General features: G+C 41.6%; 1 protein-coding gene across 2 annotated transcripts in view; it reads right to left on the reverse strand.

The window, feature by feature from the left end:
- RTN3 (reticulon 3) overlaps nt 1–25,914 on the reverse strand; it is a 73,286-nt gene that overhangs the window by 11,756 nt on the left and 35,616 nt on the right. Inside the window, exons 1-2 of one of the 2 annotated variants that reach the window (XM_073015295.1) lie at nt 22,825–25,150; nt 435–642 (exon numbers count right to left, since the gene is read on the reverse strand). In XM_073015295.1, the coding sequence (XP_072871396.1) occupies nt 435–642; nt 22,825–25,105 (2,489 nt within the window). In that variant the 5' untranslated portion in view covers nt 25,106–25,150. Of the gene's footprint in view, nt 1–434; nt 643–22,824; nt 25,151–25,914 lie in introns of those variants that run through there. The other variant, XM_007994797.3, reaches the window with a different exon arrangement.

The raw sequence follows: 25,914 nt of genomic DNA on the forward strand, positions 1-25,914 counted from the left end.
TACAAAAATAGCTGGGCGTAGTGGCGCATGCCTGTAATCCCAGCTACTCAGGAGGCTGAGGCAGGAGAATTGCTTGAACCTGGGAGGCAGAGGTTGCAGTAAGCTGATATCGCACCATTGTACTCCAGCCTGGGCAACAAAAGCAATATTCATCTCAAAAAAAAGAATTTAGAGTCTCCTTTGAAGGACTCCCTTCAAGGACTCCCTCTTTGAACTTCAAGTATGAGCCTCTAATTTGTCAAAAAGTTCTTGGCTCCTAACTTGGCTACTTCTTAAGGTGATCTCAAGGTCTCTAGGGGATGCTTCATGCCACCCACCAGCTGCATCAGGCCCCATAATTCTTGCTTTTTAGTCAGGTCTGAGTTTTAGACCTATCAGCTTCAGTGAACCCTTCCACTAAAATGCAGAATGTCACTTTTAAGACTTCAACTCACTTGAATGGATGGCCTTCTTCTGACTTCTGTACAGCTTGGATGACGGACTTGTAGATCCTGAAGCTGATGGTGACAGAGAGAAGAGCCAGGATGAGGTAAGAAACCACACTGATGACACTGAAAGCTGCCAGGGAAAGCAGCATGATCAGCGTGGTGCCAAAGACAAACCCAGTCTTCTTCACATCTCTCCAGAAAATCAGATCGTGCACTGACAAAAGAAAAGGGAATATAAATTATAGGAAATGCCCACAGCTACTATATCTTGCATACCTGTGGAGCCTCACATTAACACACAAATACAGGTATGCCCCACTTTAAGATAATCTGGCTTTGTTTTTTTAAAGAGATGGTGGTCTCACTATGTCTTTTTTGTTTGTTTGTTTGTTTGTTTGTTTGTTTTTTTGAGACGGAGTCTCGCTCTGTCGCCCAGGCTGGAGTGTGGTGGCGCAATCTCCACTCACTGCAAGCTCCGCCTCCCGGGTTCACGCCATTCTCCTGCCTCAGCCTCCCGTGTGGCTGGGACTACAGACGCCCACCACCGCGCCCGGCTAATTTTTGTATTTTTAGTAGAGACGGGGTTTCACCGTGTTAGTCAGGATGGTCATGATCTCCTGACCTTGTGATCTGCCCATCTCGGCCTCCCAAAGTGCTGGGATTACAGGCGTGAGCCACCGCGCCCGGCCGGTGGTCTCACTGTGTCGCCCAGACTGGCCTGGAACTCTGGGCTCAAGTGATCCTCCTGCCTTCACCTCCTGAGTAGCTGGAACTACAGGTGTGTGCTACTGTACTTGGTTCTAAGAGAATCTTATAAATGAAAATCAAATTATGTCAGGGGTGATAACTCACAAGGCAAAAGGTTCTTCTGCTACACTGATTAGGTTTCAGGATAGGATTATAAAAATTTAAGAGCTTATTTCAGCTATGGAAATATACTGGGGTAAAGTGCCATTTACCTTAAATATTTTGAAAGTTGATAAAGCAGGTGTGGCAAAATCTTGCTGTTAACTAAATTATGCAAACCAGACCTATAAATTAGTTGGGTGAACAGACTATAAAACCAAAGCTAATTTTGCCCCAGTGTATAAATTGGGGCGGGGCAAAGAAAGTGGTAAATAAAAATAGACCAAGCACTATTAGCACTAGTTACAAAGAAACACCAATCTCGATGTTAATCTGAAAAGAATTCAGGAAGGATTATGTATAGGGGACCATATAATTATCTAAGCCACAATACCCCCTCCTCCATTTTTTGAGACAGCGTCTCACTCTGTCACCCGGGCTGGAGAGCAGTGGCACTATCATTTCTCAGTGCAGCCTTTAACTCTTGGGTTCAAGCAAACCTCCTACCTCAGCCTCCGAGCAGCTAGGACTACAGGTATGTGCCACCATGTCCAGGTACATTTTATCTTTTTTGTAGAGACAGGGTCTCAATATGTTGCCCAGGCTAGTCTCAAACCCCTGGCTTCAAGCAATCCTCCTGCTGTGGTATCCCACAGTGCTGTGATTATAGGCATGAGCCACCATGCCTGGCCAAGCTGCAGTACTCTTAAAAAAAGTGAGTGGGGGCCGGGCATGGTGGTTCATGCCTGTAATTCTAGCACTTTGGGAGACCAAGGCGGGCAGATCACCTGAGGTCAGGAGTTCAAGACCAACCTGGCCAACATGGCGAAAAGCCAGTCTCTACTAAAAATACAAAAACTAGCTGAGCATGGTGGTACATGCCTGTAGTCCCAGCTACTCGGGAGGCTGAGGTGGGAGAATCGCTTGAACCCGGGAAGCGGAGGCTGTAGTAAGCTGAGATCATGCCATTACATTGCAGCCTAGGTGACAGAATAAAACTCTGTCTCAAAAAAAAAAAAGGAAAAAAAGTGAGTGGGGCTGGCAGGGTGCAGTGGTTCACACCTGTGATCCCAGCACTTTGGGAGGCCGAGGCAAGCAGATCACTTGAGGCCAGGAGTTCAAGACCAGACTGGCCAACATGGTGAGACCCCTGTCTCTACTGAAAATACAAAAAAATACCTGGGCGTAGCGGTGTACGCTTGTAATCTCAGCTACTTGGGAGGCTGAGGCACGAGAAATCACTTGAACCTGGGAGGTGGAGGTTGCAGTGAGCCAACATTGTGCCACTGTACTCCAGCCTGGGTGACAGAATGAGACTCTTTCAAAAAAAAAAAAAAAAAAAAAAAAAAAAAAAAGGAGAGTGGGGCACTATTAATAATTATGTCAGGAAATGAGTTTAAGTAGAAGTATTTCGATTTTCCCAGTTTGGAAGTCCCCAGCTGTAAGATCCAGTTGCCCAGGATGGTCCTGGTTTAAAGACACCTCTAAATCTGAGTGGCAGCTGCCAGCAATCACCTCCAATCTAGCAGTGACATTACTTTTATTTATTTATTTTTGAGACAGAGTTAGGGTTTCACCATATTGGCCAGGCTGGTCTTGAACTCCTGACTTCTAGTGATCCGCCTGCCTCGGCATCCCAAAGCGTTGGGATTATAGGCATGAGCCTCTGCATGTGGCCGCCATTACCTTTTGCGTATTTGTCTATGAAGGCTAATTTCACCATGAATAGCTAGAGGACTTTCCTCCCAGCCACTACCTGCTCTCAAAAAGAGCAAGGGCTTTGGAGCTGGAGCGACATGAGTTTGAGTCCTGGTAATTTCTCACTATATTACTTTAACCTTTCCAAGCCTCCATTTCCTCATCTGAAAAATGAAGAAAATGAAATCTACTTCCTAGAGTTTAAGGAATAAAGAAGGCTAAGACACTGTAAATGACATGCAGTAAATACTTTAACCATAATCCAAATAAGGTTAGCTGAAAAGACTGATTTGGGATAAAACGAACCTGGGTGTGATTCAAGTTGTCTTGTGGGTACCTAGTTCTTCCCCACATTCAGCTATATAGCTCTCTTCTGAAACCATTTCTTTGAAGACTAACCTTCCTAGAGCCAAATAACCTTAACTTGAAATGAATAAAACACTAAAAATATGCTGATTGTATATAAGAAGTAATCACTGGTTCAAAGAGTCTGGCTAAGGGATGCAACGTACTAGGATAAAGAGAAGGTATTATGACTCCTGATGGAACATGAGAGGGCCAGATAGTGATGCTGCAAAGGAGAGAAAGACTTGGGAGGCAACTCAGGCTCACTTGATTGAACTAAGAGATTGAACAGAAGAACTTAATAGAATGCTGCCTACTTAAAAGTGAATTCCTATAAGCAGGAGAATTCCTATAGTCAGAGTTCAAGTATATACATGTTAGAGCTCATATAACTACAGGAACAGTTTCAACATAGAAGGCTTAGAGGGCCAACGTCATCAGTAGTAGAACAAACCGATACCATATGCCTCCGGACATAGTGCATGCACTGAGAAAGACACAACATCACTTCTATGGTATTCCCGCCCAAAATACGTAACCTGCATCTAATAAGAAAACACCAGACAAACCCAGATTGAGAAATATTCTACAAAACTGGCCCGTAGTCTTCAAAGATGTCAATGGTGTGAAAGACAGAGAAAGACTGAGGAACTTCTTTTAATCTTAATTCTCAGATTAAAGGAGAGTAAGGAGATGGGACGAGGCACAAAGTGTGATCCTAGACTGGACTCTGGAAAAGGGGTAAATACAGCTATAAAGACATCATTGGTATAACTGACAAAATTTAAATGTGGACTATGTAATTGATAAAAGTACTGTTATCAATGTTTAATTTCCTAATTACTGTTAAATTTCCTTAATAACTTCCGTTGATTATGTAAAACAAAGATGTTTTGTTCAAAGGAAACACACTCCAAAGCAGGGGTAAAGAGGCAGAACGTTTGCAATCAGCTCTCAAATGGTTCAGGAAAAAAACATCTATCTATACTGAGAGGGAGGGGGGGATAACGCACATGTGGCCAAATGTTAACAATTGGTGAACCAGAGTGAAGATTATACAGGATTTCCTTGTAGCACAATTGTAATTCTTCTACACATTCAAAATATTTGAAAGACAGGAAGAGAAAGCTTAGAGAATAAGGCTGGGACCCAGAGAGAAAAGGATGTGTCAGAGAAGGAAAAGGGATAAAGACGACACGTGCCTAGATGTAAATCAGAAGTGTCTACCTTTAGACCGGGTGCGGTGGGTCATGCCTGTAAACCCAGCACTTTGGGAGGCCAAGGTGGGTGGATCATTTGCGGTTAGGAGTTCGAAACCAGCCTGGCCAACATGGTGAAACCCCATCTCTACTAAAAATACAAAAATTAGCCAGGCGTCGTGGCGCGTGCCTGTACTCCCAGCTACTCAGAAGGTTGAGGCAGGAGAATCGCTTGAACCCGGGAGGCAGAGGTTGCAGTGAGCTGAGATCGTACCATTGCATTCCAGCCTGGGTGAAAGAGTGAGACTCTGGGCCGGGCGCAGTGGCTCAAGTCTGTAATCCCAGCACTTTGGGAGGCCGAGACGGGTGGATCACAAGGTCAGGAGATCGAGACCATCCTGGCTAACACGGTGAAACCCCGTCTCTACTAAAAAATACAAAAAACTAGCCGGGCGACATGGCGGGCGCCTGTAGTCCCAGCTACTCGGGAGGCTGAGGCAGGAGAATGGCGTAAACCTGGGAGGTGGAGCTTGCAGTGAGCTGAGATCCGGCCACTGCACTCCAGCCTGGGTGACAGAGCAAGACTCCATCTCAAAAAAAAAAAAAAAAGAGTGAGACTGTCTCAAAAAAAACCTTTGTGCAAATTAGAAAAAGTCACCCTGTCCTCATGCATGTTACTGCCATCTGCTGGAAAACTCATAAGAAATATTCAAACCTACAAAGATAACAAAGGTCAATAGTGCCCCTAGATATGTACAGTAAACAACCTGTATAATAGTATAGGCCCTGGGCTCAGTCTTAAGATAAATGGTGGAATTGTGGTCTGGGATAGAAAGGGGACATAGTGACTGAAGAGAGGATAACAGAGGACGAGTTTGGAAAAGATGGTTCAACACATTATGCCTCTGTCTGGAATGCTCTTCCCCAACTCCCCATTGCTTGCTTCTTGACTTTTCAGGTCTTAGTGCAGGGCTACTTCCTCAGACACTGCCCAGCCTAACAACCACTTGATTTGTAGCAGGCTCTTCACAGCTGTTACTGAATGCTTAAACATGGGGCCAAGCTAATGACCAAAAGACAACAAAACCATTTATTTCCTAGTAATTCCCCTTAAACTAGTCAAGTTTTTGCACACGACTCTATTGACCACAGAAGACTAAGGATTCCAAGTATAGAACACCAAAGGAAGGAAACTGGCATGGTTTTTGGAAACATTTCCCTCTATCATACCTTGGGGGAGAGGAAGATGAAAAATACGAAAAAAAGTGAGAAATGAGGCAGTTGCTAACAGTTTAAAATATGAAGCCACTAGACTTACACTAGTTCTAGTGTGTATTTCATAACCAGCAAGAGGCTGCATGGCTTGCGTCCATGAAATTTTCTTTTCTTTTCTTTTTTTAGACAAGGTCTGGCTGTATCGCCCAGGCTGGAGAGAAGTGGCACAATCTTGGCCCATTGCAACCTCTGCCTCCTGGACTCAAGCTATCCTCCCATCTCAGCCTCCCAAGTAGCCAGGACTATAAGCATGCACCACCATGCCCAGTTGATTTTTCTGTTTTTTTTAGAGACGGGGTTTTGTCATGTTGCCCATGTTGGTCTCAAACTCATGGACTCGAGCAATGCACTGGCCTTGGCCTCCCAAAGTGCTGGAATTACAGGCGTGAGTCACAGCGACTGGCAGAAACTTTCTTTTCATTCTCTTTTATTTTCTTTTTATTTTTTTTTGAGATAGAGTCTCACTCTGTCGCCCAGGCTGGAGTGCAGTGGCGCGATCTCTACTCACTGCAAGCTCTGCCTCCCAGGTTCACACCATTCTCCTGCCTCAGTCTCCCGAGTAGCTGGGACTACAGGCGCCCGCCACCTCGCCCGGCTAGTTTTTTTGTATTTTTTAGTAGAGACGGGGTTTCACCGTGTTAGCCAGGATGGTCTCGCTCTCCCAACCTCGCGATCCGCCCGTCTCGGCCTCCCAAAGTGCTGGGATTACAGGCTTGAGCCACCGTGCCTGGCCCATAACTACTTTTTAAAACAGGAAATTATTTATCTTTTAATGTGTTATCTTTCCTTCCTTTCCCACCTTTTTTTTGTTTTTGGAGACAGAGTCTCACCTTGTCGCCAGGTTGGAGTGCAATGGCGTGGTCTCGGCTCACTGCAACCTCCACCTCCCGGGTTCAAGCGATTCTCCTGCCTCAGCCTTTGACCGGTTGACATTACAGGCGCCTGCCACCACGCCCGGCTAATTTTTTGTATTTTTATTAGAGACAGGGTTTCACCATGTTGGCCAGGCTGCTCTCGAACTCCTGACCTCGTGATCCACCTGCCTTGGCCTCCCAAAGCACTGAAATTACAGGCATGAGCCACCGTATCCGGCCCCTTTCCCACCTTTACCTTTCTTCATCAAGTTTTTGTTTGTTTTTTGAGACAGAGGTCTGTTGCCCAGGCTGGAGTGCAATGGCGAGATCTCGGCTCACTACAACCTCCGCCTCCCGAGTTCAAGTAATTCTGCCTCAGCTTCCCGAGTAGCTGGGATTACAGGCGCGCACCACCACGTCCAGATAATTTTTTGTATTTTTAGTAGAGATGGGGTTTCACCATGTTGGCCAGGCTGGTCTCGAACTCCAGACCTCAGATGATCTGCCTGCCTCAGCCTCCCAAAGTGCTGGGATTGTAGGCACGAGCCACTTGACATTTGTGCCCAGCTTGCGAAAATTCTTAACAAAAATTTAGCAAACCAAACACAACAATAAACACAATACTAGTACATCATGACTGAGGTGTTTCTTTTGAAAAAATACAGGATTGGCTTAACATTCAATAATCAAAATATTCTCCATTTTAAAGAATTCCACCAAGGAAGAATTCCATAATTCGCCATATTAACAACTAAAAAAGAAAAACCATATGATCATCTCAAAAGATACAGAAAAAAAGCATTTGAGAAAATCCAACATTCATTCTTGATTTTAAAATCTCAGGAAACTAGGGAAGGGAAATCCCTCAACTTGAAAAAGGGAATCTACCGGTAACTTACAGCAAACATCATGCTCACTGAAAGAAGGCAAGAAGTTCTCTCTGCCACTACTCCTGTTTAACACTGTATTAAAGGTTCTAGCCAGTTCAGTAAGTCAAGAAAAACAGCCTGGGCGCGGCGGCTCACACCTGTAATCCTAGCATCTTGGGAGGCCGAGGCAGATGGATCACCTGAGGTCAGGGGTTTGAGACCAGCCTGACCAACATGGTGAAACCCTGTCTCTACTAAAAATACAAATAAATAAATAAATACATAAAAAATTAGCTGGGTGTAGGGCTAGGCGCAGTGGCTTACGACTGCAATCCTAGCACTTTGGGAGGCTAAGGTGGGTGGATCACCTTAGGTCAAGAGTTCACGACCTGCCTGGCCAACATGGTGAAACACCGTCTCTACTGAAAATACAAAACAAAGGCCAAGTGCGGTGGCTCACGCTGGTAATCCCAGCACTTTGGGAGGCTGAGTTGAGTGGATCACCTGAGGTCAGGAGTTCAAGACCAGCCTGGCCAACATGGCGAATCCCTGTCTCTACTAAAAACATAAAAATTAGCTGGGCATGGTGGCATGTGCCTGTAATCCCAGCTACTAGCGGGGCTGAGGCAGGAGGATCACTTGAACCTGGGAGGCGAAGGTTGCAGTGAGCCAAGATCGTGCCACAACACTCCAGCCTGAGCAACAGAGCAAGACTCCATCTAAAGCAAACAAACAAACAAACATACATTGCCGGGCGTGGTGCTGGGCGCCTGTAATCCCAGCTACTCAGGAGGCTGAGGCAGAAGCATCACTTGAACCCAGAAGGCGTGGCTGCAGTGACCTGAGATCATGCCACTGCACTCCAACCTGGACAGAGTAAGATTCCATATCAGGGAGAAAAAAAAAAAAAAAATTAGCTGGGCGTCATGGCATGCTACTGTAATCCCAGCTGCTAGGGAGCCTGAAGCAGGAGAATTGCTTGAAACCAGGAGGCGGAGGTTGCAGTGAGCTGAGGTCATGCCACTTCACTCTAGCCTGGGCAAAAGAGCGAAACTCTGTCAAAAAAAAAAACAAAAACAAAAACAAATAGGCATTCAGATAGGAAAGTAGTAAAACTGTCCTTATTCACGAATGGCATGATTGCCTATGCGGAAAATCTGATGGAATCCATAAAAAAAAAAAGCTACTAGGACCAGGCGCGGTGGCTCATGACTGTAATCCCAGCACTTTGGGAGGCCGAGGCGGGTGGATCACGAGGTCAGGAGATCAAGACCATCCTGGCTAACATGGTGAAACCCCATCTCTACTAAAAATATAAAAACAAAATTAGCTGGGTGTGGTGACGGGCACCTGTAGTTCCAGCTACTCGGGAGACTGAGATGGGAGAATGGCGTGAACCCAGGAGGCAGAGCTTGCAGTGAGCTGAGATCCTGCCACTACACTCCACCCCAGGTGACAGAGTGAGACTCCGTCTCAAAACAAACAGACAAACAAAAAACTACTAGAACTAATAAATGAGTTTAGGAAGATTGCATAATACAAAGCTAACATACAAAATCAATCTTATTTCCATATATTAGTATTAACCAGTCAGAAACTGAATTTAAAAATAACATTTAAAATAGTGTAAAAAACAAATTAAATAGTATAAAAATATAAAATACTGGCCGGGTACGGTGGCTCACACCTGTAATCCCAACACTTTGGGAGGCCAAGGCGGGTGGATCACAAGGTCAGGAGATCGAGACCATCCTGGCTAACACAGTGAAACCCTGTCTTTACTAAAAATACAAAAAATTAGCCGGGTGTGGTGGCACCTGTAGTCCCAGCTACTTGGGAGGCTGAGGCAGGAGAATGGCGTGAACCTGGGAGGCGGAGCTTGCAGTGAGCTGAGATACACCACTGCGCTCCAGCCTGGGTGACAGAGCAAGACTCCGTCTAAAAAAACAAAAAAACAAAACAAAACAAAAAAAACCTAGAAGAGCCAAAACAACTTTGAAAAATAAAGTTGGAAGATTCACACAACCTGATTTTAAATATAAAGCTATCATTATCAATATGCTGTAGTACTGGCCAAAAGATAATAGACCAATAGAATGGTACAGAAAATCCAGAAATAGACATTTGTGCATTAAGAGATGTTTAAAGATTATTTCAGGCTGGGTGCAGTGGCTCATGCCTGTAATCCCAGCACTTTGGGAGGCTGAGGCGGGAAGATCACCTGAGGTCACAAGTTCAAGACCAGCCTGGCCAACACAGCAAAACCCCATCTCTACTAAAAATACAAAAGTTAGCTGGGCATGGTGGTGTATACCTGTAGTTTCAGCTACTGGGGAGGCTGAGGCAGTAGAATCACTTGAACCTGGGAGGCGGAGGTTGCAGTGAGCTGAGATCATGCCACTGCATTCCAGCCTGGGCAACAGAACGAGAAGCTGTTTCAAAAAAAATAAATAAATGCTGGGCATGGTGGCTCACGCCTGTAATTCCAGCACTTTGGGAAGCTGGGGTGGGTGGATCACTTAAGGTCAGGAATTTGGGACCAGCCTGGCTAACATGATAAACCCCCTCTCTACTAAAAATACAAAATTAGCCAGGCGTGGTGGCACAGGCCTATAGCCCTAGCTACTCAGGAGGCTGAGGCACAAAAATCGATTGAACCCAGGAGGCGGAGGTTGCAGTGAGCCGAGATCAAGCCACCGCACTGCAGCCTGGGTGACAAGAGCGAAACTCTATCTCAAAAATACTACTACTAATAAATAAAAATAAAATAAAATATAATAAAGATTATTTCACCCCTTAATGCTTCCTAGTTTCCACTTGGCCATGGATCCCTATCTAGTAAAACACTTTATCCCCAGCTTTAGAGTTAGTATAGCATAGAAATGACTCTGGCTCTAGAACGCCTGGGTTTGTATCCTCTTCCATTTGCTAGCTCTGTGATTTTGGACAAGACACTCAATCTCTCTGTGCATCAGGTTCCTCATTTGTAAAATAGGATAATACAATATCAACTTCATAGGGATGTTGCCAGGATTAAGTGGATTAATGTGTAGAAGTGCTCAGAATACTGTTGATTAGATAGTAACACAATGTTAGCTATTATTATTCATTTGACTGCCAACCTCTGCTACAATTGTAACAGAAAATTTAAGAATTGAAGTTAAAATCAGCTACAGAGCAACAAGATTTTTTCCTTTCCTCTTTGTTGCCAGTAAGATACAAAGAAATTAAAGGTGGCTCATGACTGTAATCCCAGCACTTTGGGAAGTGGAGGTTGGAAGATTGCTTGAATTCCAAGAGTTTGAGACCAGCCTGGGCAACATAGTGAGACCCTATCTCTATTAAAAGAAAAAAAAAAAAGGCCAGGCGCGGTGGCGGGCACCTTAGTCCCAGCTACTTGGGAGGCTGAGGCAGGAGAATCACTTGAACCTGGCGAGTGGAGGTTGCAGTAAGCCGAGATTACGCTGCTGCACTCTAGCCTGGGTGAGAGTGAGAATCCGTCTCAAAAAAAAAAAAAAAAAAAAAAAAGAAACTAAGATGGGGAGGTTAGAAGGGGCCTTATTAGCCAAATCTATTTTATGTATCAAATTTCCATATAAACCTTTCTATGAAAAAGTGCTGCACTATCAGAACTATGATGAAATAGAGTGGTCTATAAATGAAAGAGACAGAGAACCAGGAGATGAAGGCAGTATAATACATCACCTATGGGGCAGACCAGACCAACAGAGTATAGATTTGTAGGTGGTAATTTGAAGCTACAGAAAAAGAAGAGATCACTTTGAGGCATCTCAACCCCTCAAATTCCACATATCAAAGAAAACATCATTTTTGACTGACACTCTTCCCTGATCAGAAAATAGTTCTACCATCCACCCAGAAACCCAAGACAAATACAGAAATAGGGTTCACTCTTCCTTCTCCCTCATCAACTACACTCAAACATCAGGACTGGTTGCAGTCTTTTTGAATCTATCAGAAAAAAATAAAATCTTTTGATTAAGTAAAGAGTCTTGAACATTTTTATGTCTTAAATTTACCTTCTATGAGCAGACTCCAGAGAAGACAGTCCAAGTCAGTGACTCTCAGCTGCGTGTGAGATGGGAAAAAGGTTGTGGGATGGGGAGTAGATCCTAACTCCTGATGGCGCATATCACCTTTTTCAAGCTATGGGCAAATTATTGCTTGATTCTGATATGTGTCAGGTAGAGAATCACTACTGGAGAGAGCCACTGACACAGACAGGGAATGTCCTTTTCTTTGGGTGTGCTATGTGTATCTTGGGTGTTCTAAAACAGAAGAGAATTGTGAGGCAATGGGCTAACAAACTGCTACACTAGTACGCAACCTTATAGAGACAGATCGAAGCCTTGGCTAGTCTATTCCTAAAGTCCTACAGGGAAGTGACCCAATCTAGTTCAAAAGGTACTGGAAAAATAAAAAGCCAAAAGTTCTCAAAAGAATGAAGTCAATGTTCCCTTACTTTTCAGGTTATAACTTTATCTTTAATATCATACCACTTAATTTCTTTTTTCATTTAAAGGACCTTACTTTCTTCTGTTTTCGTGATTCATTACATAAGTAAAATCACTAATTTCTCAGTTATATTATTTTGCTAATGACAGATGAAATATCTGACAAGGAATGTCTGTACCAAGAGTGTTTATATTGCTGGTGGAATTATGAGTGATTCCTTCTTTTTATTTTCCAAATCTTTTGTAATGTGGCCATATTACTTTTATTTTAAAAACTTTAAAATAAGGTATTTATTTTAAAGTTTTATTTTATTAAAGTATTTCTTGCCCATGTTATTTAAGGATGCTGGCTGCAGTACCCATGTTACACCTGAAGAGGGCACTAACACATCCAATGGTAATCTCAGGCTAAGAAAAAAGGAAATCAGTCTTGCGCCATTTCCAGCATGAACAGCAGTAAACCTTACTGATTCCCAATCTGTTAAGTTTATTACCGAATTTGGGGAAAGCTCTTGTTTTGATTCTAAATAGCCATTTCCAAAAGTCAACTGACTTTACTCTCCCAAGTATACACCTCAAAGGTAGAAAAGAAGAGCTGTTCAAATACTTATTCTGAAAAGGAACAAATGTGAAAGAAATTTCAAGGTTTAGTAGTCTGTTAGCTTTACTTTCTTCTTCTTCTTCTTTTTTTTTTTAAAAAAAGACAGGGTCTCACTCTGTCACCCAGGCTGGAGTGCAGTGGTGTGACTACAGCTCACTGTAGCCTCGACTTCCTGAGCTCAGGTGATCCTCTTGCCTCAGCCTCCCAAGGCTACAGGTGCATGCCAGCATGCCTGGCTAAATTTTTTAATTTTTTTGTACAGATGGGGGTCTCAGTTTGTTGCCCACTCTGGTCTTAAATTCTTGAGCTCAAGCGATCTGCCCTCCTTGGCCTCCCAAAGTGCTGGAATTACAGGCGTGAATCACTGCACCCAGCTACTTCATTTTTTAAGAACAAATAAATCTCCAATTCATTCCACCTTCCTTGCAAAAGCTGCTTAAAATCTGTCTATATATAACACATCTCTAAGAACACTCAAACATGCCTGAAACGACTAAAAGGAAAAAAAAAAAAGGCCATGCTTTATAACCTCAAAAAGGAAACTGTTAATAAAGGGGAAACAGTTAAGCTTTTTAATATGAACAATTTATGTAAAGACAGATGCAGACATTTTTACATAGATTATTTCTTTTCTTTGGTTACTTTCACATTAATAGTTATAATAAATGAAGCCACTTTTAAGTTGCAAAAGAGACATCAGGAGACGTGTTTGTAAACTTAGGCCCAAATTCTGTGGCTGCTGAAATGGGTTAACAGTCTGCTCTGCTACAGATTTATTCTTAACCAAAGAAATCCACCCCCTTAAAAGGCACAGAAAGATCACTGACAGAATACAAAGCTGTCACTGTCAAAGACAAACACACATACTTTTGGCCACAGATAAGTCTGGCAGTAGGCCAGAGAAATATGTAGGAAACCCTTTCAAACTAACGTTCATCTCACACACTCAGAAAAAATAGTTGTTTGTTCATTAAAATAACCTACTATCCCCTCTGCCCTCAATTTCAGATTTATAAAACAGAAAACAAAATGGCATTGTCTACCCCTCCCAGGTGAACAGTATGGATCTAAAAATGTGAACTTTTGACCTTAGTTACCTAAAGAGTATTTTTCTTTTTTTCTTTCTTTCTTTCTTTTTTTTTTCTGGAGACAGAGTCTCATTCTGTTGAGCAGGCTGGAGTGCAGTAGCATGATCGTAACTCACTGCAACTTCCGCCTCCTGGGTTCAAGTGATTTTCTTGCCTCAGTCTCCTTAGCAGCTGGGGCTACGGGCGCCCGTCACCAAACCTGGTTAATTTTTCTATTTTTAGTAGAGATTGGTTTTGACCATGTTGGCCAGGCTCGTCTTGAACTCCTGGCCTCAGGTGATCCACCCACCTCGACCTCCCAAAGCGCTGGAATTACAGGCATGAGCCACTGTGCCTGGCCATCCATCTTTAATTTTATGGTTAGTGCATTTTACCTAAGAAATCTTTGCCTACCCTATGTCATGAAAATATTTTCCTATGCATTCCTGGAAAAACTTTTTGGTTTTAGTTTTTATGTTCAGAGTTCTAATTCATTTTAATTTTTGCATATCATGTGAAGTTAGAATTGTGGCAGGTCGAATTCTAAGATGGAGCTGGGCATGGTGGCATATACCCATAGTCCCAGTTACTCGGGAGGCTGAGGTGGGAGGATCCCTTGAGCCCAGGAGGCAGCAGTGAGCTAGGACTGCAACACTGCACTCTGGCCTGGGCAATAGAGCAAGACCCTATCACAGGAAAAAAAAAAAAAAAAGGATTCTATGATGGCTTCCAAGACTTTTGCCCCTTGTTGTACATGCCTTGTATAACACTTTCCCCTGCCCCTAAATGTGGGCAGACCTGTGAATATCATGGAATAGTCATTCTAGTTTTTGCATTTGAGTTATACAGTCATTCCTCAGTATCTGAAGGGGATTGGTTCCAGGAGTCCCAAGGATATAAAAATCCATGGAAGCTCAAGTCCCTTATATAAAATAGCATGGTATTTGCATGTAATCTAGGCATATCCGTTTGTATGCTTTATTTTTTATTTTTTTTTAATTTTTTTGAGACGGAGTCTCTGTCGTCCAGGCTGGAGTGCAGTGGCACACTCTCGGCTCACTGCCTCCGCCTCTCGGGTTCAAGCGATTCTACTGCCTCAGCCTCCTGAGTAGCTGGGACTACAGGCGTGCGCCACCACGTCCAGCTAATTTTTTGTATTTTTAGTAGAGACGGGGTTTCGCCATGTTGGCCAGGCTGGTCTCGAACTCCTGACCTCAGGTGATCCACCCACCTCGGCCTCCTAAAGTGCTGGGATTACAGGCATGAGCCACCACACCCAGTCTTTATATTATTTTTTATTGGTTTTTCTTTTGTATTTTCAATCCGAGGTTGGTTGAACCCAAGGATGCAGAACCTGCGGATGCAGAGGACTAACTGTATAAGATTCTCCTGATAGCTTCGAAGAAGCAAGCTACCATGTTGTGAGAGGGCCATGAGGTCAGGACCTGCAGGCAGCTTCTAGTAGCTAAGCATGATCTCCCCAGCTGATACCCAGGGAGAAAGAAAGTGGGTTTCTCATTCTACAACTTCCAGGAACTGAATTCTGTCAATAACCAGCCAGCTTGGAAAGAATGAGGTCCCTGAGTCTCATGATATCACAACCCGGGTGAGGCCCTGAGCAGGAGGATCAGCTAGCCCATGCCTAGAATGCTGATCCATGAAAACTGTGAGATAAGAAATTTAAGTTGCTAAATTTGTGCTAATTTGTTATTTCTGGGTTCTCTGTTTCTTTACTTGTCAACTTGTCAGTACCATGCTGTCTTCATTACTGGAGTTTTATAATGTCTTTAAGTAAATGTTCCAAGTTTTCCAATTTTGTTATTTTTAAAAGGTTACTTTAGATTTGCTAGGCTCTGTGTGTTTCCATAGAAATGTTAGAATTGACCAGGCGCTTTAGCTCACACTTGTAATCCCAGCACTTTGGGAGGCCAAATTGGGCAGAATGCTTGGGCTCATGAGTTCAAGACCAGCCTGGGCAACATGGCAAAACTCCATCTTTACTAAAAATACAAAAATTAGCTTGGTGTGATGGCATATGCCTGCAATCCTAGCTACTCAGGAGGCTGAGGTGGGAGGATGGCTTGAGCCCAGGAAGCAGGGGTTGCAGTGAGCTGAGATCGCACCCCATGCCACTCCAGCCTGGGTGACAGAGGCAGACCTTGTCTTGAAAGAAAAAGAAAAAGAGAGAGAGAGAGAAATGTTAAACTCTGGGACTTTGAATTGTCTTGAATCCATAGATCAGCAGTGTAAGACTGACATCTTAACAACATTGAGTCTTCCAATTCATGAACTTCTCTCCTCTTAGTCATTCTTTATCTTCTCTCTGCAGTGCTTGGTAGCTTTTAGTATTGTGGTCTTAAGTACTTTTTTGGTTAAATTTATTCCAAGTATTTTATGCTTTTGGTGCTATTGTAAATGGAACTACTTGTTTAAAAATTTTAATTTTCTAGGCCGGGCATTGTGGCTCACACCTTGTAAACCCAGCACTTTGGGAGGCTGAGGTGGGCAGATCACTTGATGTCAGGAGTTTGAGACCAGCCTGGGCAACACAGTGAAACCCTGTCTCTACTAAAATTACAAAAATTAGCTAAGTATGGTGGTGCACACTTGCAATCTCAGCTAGAGGCGGAGGTTACAGTGAGCAGAGATTGCGTCACTGCACTCCAGCCTGGGCAACATAGAGAGACCGTCTCAAAAAAAGGTTTCCTTTAAAATTGTCGAATTTTGCTATTAATATGTAACAACAAAATTGAGTTTTGTGTATTAACCTAATATCTATTCTGAAATCCTGCTAATAAATAATCCTACTTATTAATCCTAATAGTTGTTTTGTGGATTTCTTAGGATTTTCTACGTAAGCAATCATGTCATCTGTAAATGAAGAAAGTTTAACTTCTTCCTTTCCAATCCTGATTTCTTGTATTTCCATATATTGCCGTAATTCAGTGGCTAGGACCTCCAGTATGATGCGTGTGTGTGTGTGTGTGTGTCTGTGTTTGCATGTGTGTGTTTTAAGACAGAGTCTCCCTCTATCACCCAGGCTGGAGTGCAGTAGTGTGAACTTGGTTCATTGCAATCTCCGCCTCTTGGGTTTAAGCAATTCTCCTGCCTCAGCCTCCTGAGTAGCTGGGATTACAGGCGTGCACCACCATGCCCAGCTAACTTTTGTATTTTTAGTAGAGGTTTCACCATGTTGCCCAGGCTGGCCTTGAACTCTTGGGCTCGAGTGATCCACCTGCTTCAGTCTCCTGAAGTGCTGGGATTACAGGCATGAGCCACTGTGCCTGGCCTTCAAACTACAAACTGAGTTCACTTCTTTTTTTTTTTTTTTTTTTGAGACGGAGTCTCACTGTCACCCAGGCTGTAGTGCAATGGCACGATCTTGGCTCACTGCAACCTCCACCCCCCGGTTTCAAGCGATTCTCCTGCCTCAGCCACCCGAGTAGATGGGATTATAGGCGCCTGCCAATGTGCCCGGCTAATTTTTGTATTTTTAGTAGAGAAGGGGTTTCACCAGCTTGGCTAGGCTGGTCTTGAACTCGTGATCCACCTGCCACGGCCTCCCAAAGTGCTGGGATTATAGGCATGGGCCATCGCGCCCAGTCCAGTTCACTTCTTTCATCTCTAGTTGTGCTGCTTATAATCTTTTGTGCGTTAAGTGTGGTTCACAATTAAACAGAGGCTTAAACACAGTTTATCTACAGAATTTTAGGTTGTTACTCTCTGGATCTCTCCTTTCCAAGATTCCTCCTCCCCTTACATTCCACTGACTCAATGGTTGTGGCTGACCCAAATTCTGTCCACTGCTTAGGTTTTCTATGAAGGTTGAGCCAACCTGTCAGGTACCCACTTCAGCCTGTCCTCTAGCTAAAAGCAGTAAAAATAAAAAACTAATTTCATGCTGTCTCTTCTTACATGTATCAACTCTCTTTCAGAATCTGACTGCTCCCGTTCATTCTCCAGTGCCTTCAGGTCTTTGTTTTTTAAAAATTTTGTCCAGTTATATGTAGGAAGGTCAGGTCCAATAAAAACCTACTTGGCCACAAGAAAAGAAAACCAATCTGATGTTGCTTTTAAAAATTACTTCAGATTCCTTATATATGTAGGTATATAGGTTCATTTTTTTTTTCTTTATGGAATCTTTCCAGCCATAGATTCACTTTAAATGATACCAAGATAGGAATTATTTCGTATCTCTTCTCTTTTCATTCCACTTTAGCATCCACCATCTGCTGGGTGCTCAACAATGTAGTTTTTACTAATAAATTACATTTTTATATAACAGAAGACACTAATTTTGACAATAACTAGAAAAGTAATGCACAGAGCTAGAAGTGAAACTGATAAGCAGTAGCACCCTAACACTGGGGAAATATTCACTTATGTGTAAAAACAGACAAGTATAAGAATGTTAACTTCAGGCCAGGCATGGTGGCTCATGTATGTAATCTCAGCACTTTGGGAGTCCAAGGTGGGTGGATCACATGGTTAGGAGATCGAGACCATCCTGGCTAACACGGTGAAACCCCGACTCTACTAAAAATACAAAAATAAAATTAGCCGGGCGTGGTGACAGGCGCCTGTAGTCCCAGCTACTCAGGAGGCTGAGGCAGGAGAATGGCGTGAACCCAGGAGGCAGAGATTGCAGTGAGCGGAGACTGCACCACTGCACTCCAGCCTGGGTGACAGAGCGAGACTCCATCTCAAAAAAGAAAAAAAAAAAAAAAAGAATGTTAACTTCAGCACTGTGTATAATAGTAAAAAACAGAAAAGAATCTAAACTCTTATCAAAAGAAAATAATATATTCATAAAATGGATTACTTTATAGCTGTTAAAATGAATAAATTATATATATTCCAACATGAAGAAAGTTTAAAAACCTAATGTTGAATGGAAAAAGTTATACAACAAACATGATAATATGAATGAATGGTTAAAAAGCATAAAACAATACAAACACATTTATTTAAAATAAACTGGAAGGATGTACCAGGTCCCTAATGGTGTTACGTCTGGGGAAGGGGAGTGGCCAGGTGGTAATGAAAGAATCCTTTAGTTTGGAAGCAAATACGACTACCAATGCTAACAATGTAAGTTAATTCTACATATAGAGAAGATATGGGTGTATGCTGCCTTTGTACTTTTCTATATTTTTCCATTTCTTAAAAAAAAAAAACTTTAACAACTTCAATGACTGTGTAATATTCGATTGCACAATTACACCATAATATACTCAACCAATCTCAAATTGTTAAGACACTGAGATATCTGCCACTATCATAAACAGTGCTACTATGAACATCTGTGTAGTTATTTTTGCACATTTTAAAAAAAGGATAAATTCCGGCTGGGCGCTGTGGCTCACACCTGTAATCCCAGCACTTTGGGAAGCAGAGGCAGGCGGATCATGAGGTCAGGAGTTCAAGACCAGCCTGGCCAATATAGTGAAACCCCATCTTTACTTGGCCAATATAGTGAAACCCCATCTTTACTAAAAATACAAAAAATTAGCTGGGCATGGTGGCAGGCGCCTGTAATCCCAGCTACTCAGTAGGCTGAGGCAGTAGAATTGCTTGAACCCGGGAAGTGGAGGTTGCAGTGACCCGAGATTGTGCCATTGCACTCCAGCCTGGGCTTTTTTTGTTTTTAAAAAGGATAAATTCCTAAAAACAAGATTGCTAGGGCAATTCTAGGTCTGTTACATATTGCCAACCGCCTTCCAGAAAGGCTATAACAATTTACATGTACTCACCAAACTATATGCTATTTCTCTGCACCTTGCCAATCTGGATACTAAAACACAAAAAACTATCTTCACTATACTAGGTATGTGACAGGCAGGGATCTGATTTTCTTCCTCAAACTATGAGAGTCTATCATAACGTAATTACTGAGCAACCAACTATAATATCATAAAGGCTTCATTACAAACTGTTATGTAATATAACATAAAATAGCAAAAACAGAAAACAAACCACTAATTCTTTCATTGTTTCTTTTGCCTATTTTCCCAAACAACTTTAGGCAGAATTAAAGCACTGTTTTTATCTTAGAAAGAAGAATATGCAGATACACGTATTTAAAACTAAACAATTGGTTGTGTGTGGTGGCTCAGGCCTGTAAATCCCAGCACTTTGGGAGGCCAAGGCAGACGGATCACTTGAGGCCAGGAGTTTGAGAGACCAGCCTGGCCAACATGGTGAAACCCCATCTCTGGTAAAAATACAAAAAATTAGCTGGGTGTGGTGGCACACACCCGTAATCCCAGCTACTCAGGAGGCTGAGGCAGAAGAGTTGCTTGAACTCTGGAGGCGGAGGTTGCAGTGAGCTGAGATTGTGCCACTGCACTCCAGCCTGGGCAACAGAGTGAGACTCTGTCTCAAAAAAAATTAAAAAAAAAAAAAAAAAAGATAAATAAATAAAACTAGACACTGATGTATTTTATTGAAATGGTTGATATTTTAATTTAATTAAATTTATTTATTTATTTAGACAGAGTCTTGCTCTGTCACCCAGAGTGGAGTTCAGTGGTGCAATCTTGGTTCACTGCAATGAAATGGATTATATTTTTAAAGATTTAGTCATACATAAGACAATTTTAAAAGGTTTTCACTTTTGAAAGCTGCAAGAAAGACCTTTAAACTTCTTGGTCTAACTATACCAGTCTTCTTTAATTATCATCTAAAAACATACACTAATCATAGAATTTGGTCAGTGACAAATATCCTGAACTTCCATAGCCCTTTTCATCTCTCACACTAGATTAAATAATTCAGTTGATAATTACTAATAATTAGCATTTACACAGCACTTTATTTACTGCAACATACAAAGCAGGGCAAAATAATGATCATCACATTAACAAAGGAAGATGCTGAACCAATTAGACTAGTCATCTAAGGTCACGCTAAAACAAGAATTTGCCAGAATTAGACACTGGAGTTTTTGTAGTATAATTCCTATGTGCCTTAATACTCAAAAGTTACTACCTATAAGACTTATGACAACTCAGGAAGAAATCTAGAATGTACCAGAGCCAGAGAATCATATTATTGAAATGATAATTGAAGACCATCTACTTCACTTTACACCCTCACTTTACAGATAATAAATCTGAGGCCCCCGAAAGGTTATGTAAGTTAATTGTTCAAAGTCATACTTCTAGGCACAGCACAGCAAGAATTAGAACCTAGCACTCTTTAATCCAAATTCAGTGAGCTTCAAATACTAGAGTATAAGCTATCCTTAATTGGTAACTCAAAATTTTTGGTTTATCAAAAAGCCTCAATGTCTTCACTGATAATTGTTAGTGAAATAATTCCTATCATTCATTCAACAAATAATTGTCCAGTACTTATTATGTAGCAGGCCCTGTATTTGGTGCTAAATCTGACTGAATATTTACTATGTGCTAGGCACTGCATTACCTGCATTTTCATATTTAATCCTCACAATACCATTACAAGGTTAAGTACAATTTATCTATTTTAAATATTAAAACTTAAGAAGATAAATCTACCTACAGTCTCCAGTAAGGAAATGCCCTTATAAAAAGTAAATAGTATAATCAAACACAAAATACATTTAGCCTAACAAAAATCTAATTTTCTTATAAATATTACAACTCTGTGTATGATTTCATTTGAAAAAGGATCTATAATCAAATAGTTTAAAAACCACAGACCTCTACATAGCACCTAACACTGACCATATAGTAGATGTAAAACTTGGTATTACATTAAAGGATGGGGGTCCCTTGTAGAGGGGCTTGAAAGATCCTTTTTTTTTTCTTGTACTTTCCAAGACCCCAGAACAGACAGCATTTGCAGTAATCTAACTGAAAGCCACTTGATAGAAAAGTGATCATTTGAAATAGATAAAAGACAAGAGAAGGGGTTTCTAGTACCATCCAATAATGAGTTTTGGCCTGAAGAATATTAAATAAGATAGAAAGTAGAAGAACGCATGAGTTCTCCTAAGTATTACTCACAAAATAGTACTACAATACTGGCTACCTACTTTCAGGGCATAAAATCTCTATAGTATATGATCACATTAATTAAAAGTTTCATTTACTATCTTTCCCAGCAGGAATTCCTTTATCTTTGATTGCTAAGATTCCACAAGGCACATATCAAAAAACTCAAGTGCTAAAAAGTGTGACTATTGTGGAGATTTAAAAATAAGCTTTGTACATAAGTAAGAACCTGATGATATTAGGTTCTCAACTAATATCACCCTAGGGCCAACCTATAAGAAAAGAAGTAGACTGGGAGCAGTGGATCACACCTGTAATCCCAACACTTTGGGAGGCCAAGGTGGGCGGATCACAAGGTCAGGAGATCGAGACTACAGTGAAACCCCGTCTCTACTAAAAATACAAAAAATTAGCTGGGCGCGGTAGTGGGTGCCTGTAGTCCAAGCTACTCAGGAGGCTGAGGCAGGAGAATGGCGTGAACCCGGGAGGCAAAGCTTGCAGTGAGCCGAGATCGCGCCACTGCACTCCAGCCTGGGGGACGCAGCAAGACTCCGTCTCAAAAAAAAATAGTAACTGGCCAGACGCGGTGGCTCACGCCTGTAATCCCACCACTTTGGGAGGCCAAGTGGGCAGATCACAAGGTTAGGAGTTCGAGACCAGCCTGGCCAATATGGTGAAACCCTGTCTCTACTAAAAATACAAAAATTAGCCTGGCATGGTGGCTGACACCTGTAGTCCCAGTTACTCGGGAGGCTAAAGCAGGAGAATTGCTTGAACCCGGGAGGTGGAGGTTGCGGTGAGCCAAGATCTCGCCACTGCATTCCAGCCTGGGCGACAGAGCAACACTCTGTCTCAAAAAAAAAAAAAAAAAGAAAAAGAAAAAAAAAAGAAAGAAAGAAAAGAAAAGTACCTTGAAATATAACTGGAGCATAGAAAAAATTTTTAGGGGAAGACTAATGTTACAAAGTGGTCTACTGCTTTGGGAAATATTGGTATTAAGGAAACCAAATCAAGCAATCATTTAAAAAAAGATGAGAGAGGAATCTGCCTTTCCCATCATACAGTATATTATATTTGTATTCTAGCCATAATTTTGTAGGTATAAATCAGACTCTAACATAAATGGCACGCTGATAAGTAATCAATCACAGAATTAACCACATGCAGTATTCTAATATAAATGGTTACCTGAGAAGTTTGTCAGAAGTCTTGCTAGGACATGCTTTTTTACCAATTCAGTCTTGCTAAGGCTGGAAACAGCATCTACCCTAGAAGTTTCTCTGATAGTAGTGGGTTTTTGGGAAATCCCAAGATCAGATCCATTCTTGACATTACGTTCTAGGATGTCATATGATCTCTGTGGCCAAGATTCTGGAGCAAATGTGAAAGTTTGCTTCAGTACTTCTTCAGAAGGCAATTCTGTGTCATGCTGTGCAGAAGCTGACTTCTCAACCTGTCTTTCACCTAATTCTTTAAGAGCCTTAATTGTGAGCTGTTCTTGTTCTAAGTCAAGAGATGCTACTGGAGTACCTTGGGTAGGGAAAACACTTAGAGGCTCACTTCCATTTGTTTCTTTGTTTTGTTCACTGTATTTGCTTCCAATGCCTTTTATTTCAGAACCACTGGACTCACTTTCATGTAAGACTTCTACAGAAGGAGTTGTTTTAAAGTCTGTCATCTTCTCTGATATTGCTTTAAAGGCATTTCCTTCACTATCTACTATTCCTTTATCTCTGGTTTCTGTAAAGGCTGCTATCAGGTCCTCTGGGGAGGAATCATCTATATGTTTAACATTTTTCCCATGTAATGACTCCAAGTAGGCAGATGTTGTCACATTTAATGAGAATTCCGTCTCATTAAAAACATTTGGAGACACTGTTGAAGGAAGCTTGGGGTTCTCAGTAGTAACAGGCTTTTCAGGAGCAACTTCACTCACATCTTCTAAGCAGACATTTATATTGGGTACTTTTGCTGCCTCACTAGCTGGACTCCTTCCAAGAATATCAGGTTGTTCTTCATGCAGCTCAGAGTCACTGACCAACTCTTGAAAGTTTTTAGATGTTTTTTCTACTCTCTTACAACTGGGAATCTCTTTGACTTCTCTTTCACCTGTTTTTACAACAGCACTTGGAATGGAAACAGGTTTTTCAGCTTGAATTTTCTTATTTTCAAATGATAGATCTGCTGTGATGTCCTCTATTACTGTATCATCAGACTCACCAGAACTATCAGCTTCTGTGATTTCTCCCAATGCAGAGCTCTGCCAGTTCATTTCATCTTTCAGGTGGTCATCAGGTAAAACCACTTTCACTGTGGCCACTCCAGAACCCAAAGAGTCACATTTCTCAGGTGGAGATCCAGGTAATTCTGCAAGTGTGTCACCCTGTTTCTGCATATTGCCTTGCACACCTTTGATACTGAATTCTTTTGTGGAATTGAAAGAGTCGGGTATAGGTTTTCCAGTGATAGCATTTTCTTGTAGGAGAGATGCTTCTGTCCAATCACCTGTTGATTCAGTGATGGGAGTGCTCCCATTAATAGAACATACAGGAATTTTCTGATGAGTGTTAACTTTAAGATTTACAACTGGAATTTCTGAATTATATTCACTCATGTCAAGTCCTGTAGTTTTTGTGATGCAGTCAGAAGATTTGTCAGTCTGTTGTTTCACTTGGGGAACCAGATCCCAAGTCAGTATTTCATTAGTAAAGTTATGCATATCATTCACGCATCTAGACACCTCTTCCAGTGCTGCATTTGTGTGTGAAAACTGCCTACTGAGCAATGCAGACATTTGGTAACGTCCTGCCTCTTTATTTCTCAGTGGAAAAAGCTTGTCATTAGTCTCTGAAATGTCTTCGGATGATTCTCTATCAGCGTGCATAGACCAGCTACCAAAATCATCTGTGCTCTCCTTATACGAGTCTTTAAATTCTTTGTCAAATGCTGCTTTGTCAATAATTACTTCAAATGGTGATTCAGGGGAATCCTTTTCAATAACACCATCTCCTGAAACTTTGGATGGGGACAAAGAGTATGTATAAATGCCTTCTACCTTAGAGTATTCAGTAGGTGGTTTCTGGGCTGTTAGCAAAGTGAATCTGTCATCAGCATCCAATGCAGTTTTAGCTTCCCTACTTGATACCTCATTTGGGTTCTTGGTCTCTTTATCTATTTGCTCTTCCACTTGACCAATTTTCTTTGAAAGCAAAGCAGGATGCTCTGGGAAACTGGCTGGAATAGAAGGACGGTCACAATGAACTCCTGCTGCAAGAGAAATTGGAGAGTCTGATATGTTGTTGCTGATCCCCTGAGGCTTTTCCATCTTTTTCATATCCAGAAGATCCAAGTGGTCTTTTCCTTCTTTGGCTAAAATAGGCTGGCTCCCTAACACATTGCTTTTTTCTCCATGTAGTATTGTAAGGCCATTGTTATGTATTTCAGAAGATGAAAGAAAGCAAGATGTCATAATTTCTGAAGATAGCTCATCAGAACAAAGAGAGCTCAATCCCTCTATGATCAGAATTTCAAAGAAAATAATTGTTTACCAGGTACAATTACACATTAGCTAGCCAAGCCAAGCAGCATGCTTTTTATTTTTAAAATTACATAAATATATATATACACACACACACAGGATGTATATATACACACATAAATATGTAACAAAACGATCAAGTTATCCTACAGGACATGCATAAAGCTGCCAACAGTGAAACAGAAAAGCCATATCATGCCATGAACTGCAAATAACAAAAAAATTTCCTAACAAATACTTTTTGGACTGCTTTTCCATTGTAAAGAGAAAGTATAAAGAAGGGCAGAAAGATTGAGAAATCTTGGGAGGTTTTTTATTATTTTGGTAGAGCTAATCAACAAAAGCAAAACAATTGATACAAAATAAATAACCTGATACTATAAAGAGTTGATAGACTTCAATCTGTAAGCTGAACAATTCAGAGCACAGACTGCCTCTATAAATCCACTATTATGGTCTCACAATCTGAGAAGGAAAAAAACAAGTGGCCAGACTTGTTTTTGATTTTTAGGAGATGCAGTAGACCCTCCCTGAACCTGAAAATGAGACTAGAATTATTCTATTCTATCCACAGGAAGAATCTGTCCCATGTACAAATAAATAGCTGTGATGTTCTAAACTAAAGGGTACTGAAAAAGGTGGACCCCCTCCAAAATAATTTTTTTTTTTTTTTTTTAAATACAGAGTCTTTTTCTTGTCGCCCAGGCTGGAGTGTAATCGCATAATCTCAGCTCACTGCA

Source organism: Chlorocebus sabaeus, chromosome 1 (assembly GCF_047675955.1).
Source record: "Chlorocebus sabaeus isolate Y175 chromosome 1, mChlSab1.0.hap1, whole genome shotgun sequence".
In the NCBI taxonomy this organism is placed as follows: Eukaryota; Metazoa; Chordata; class Mammalia; order Primates; family Cercopithecidae; genus Chlorocebus; species Chlorocebus sabaeus.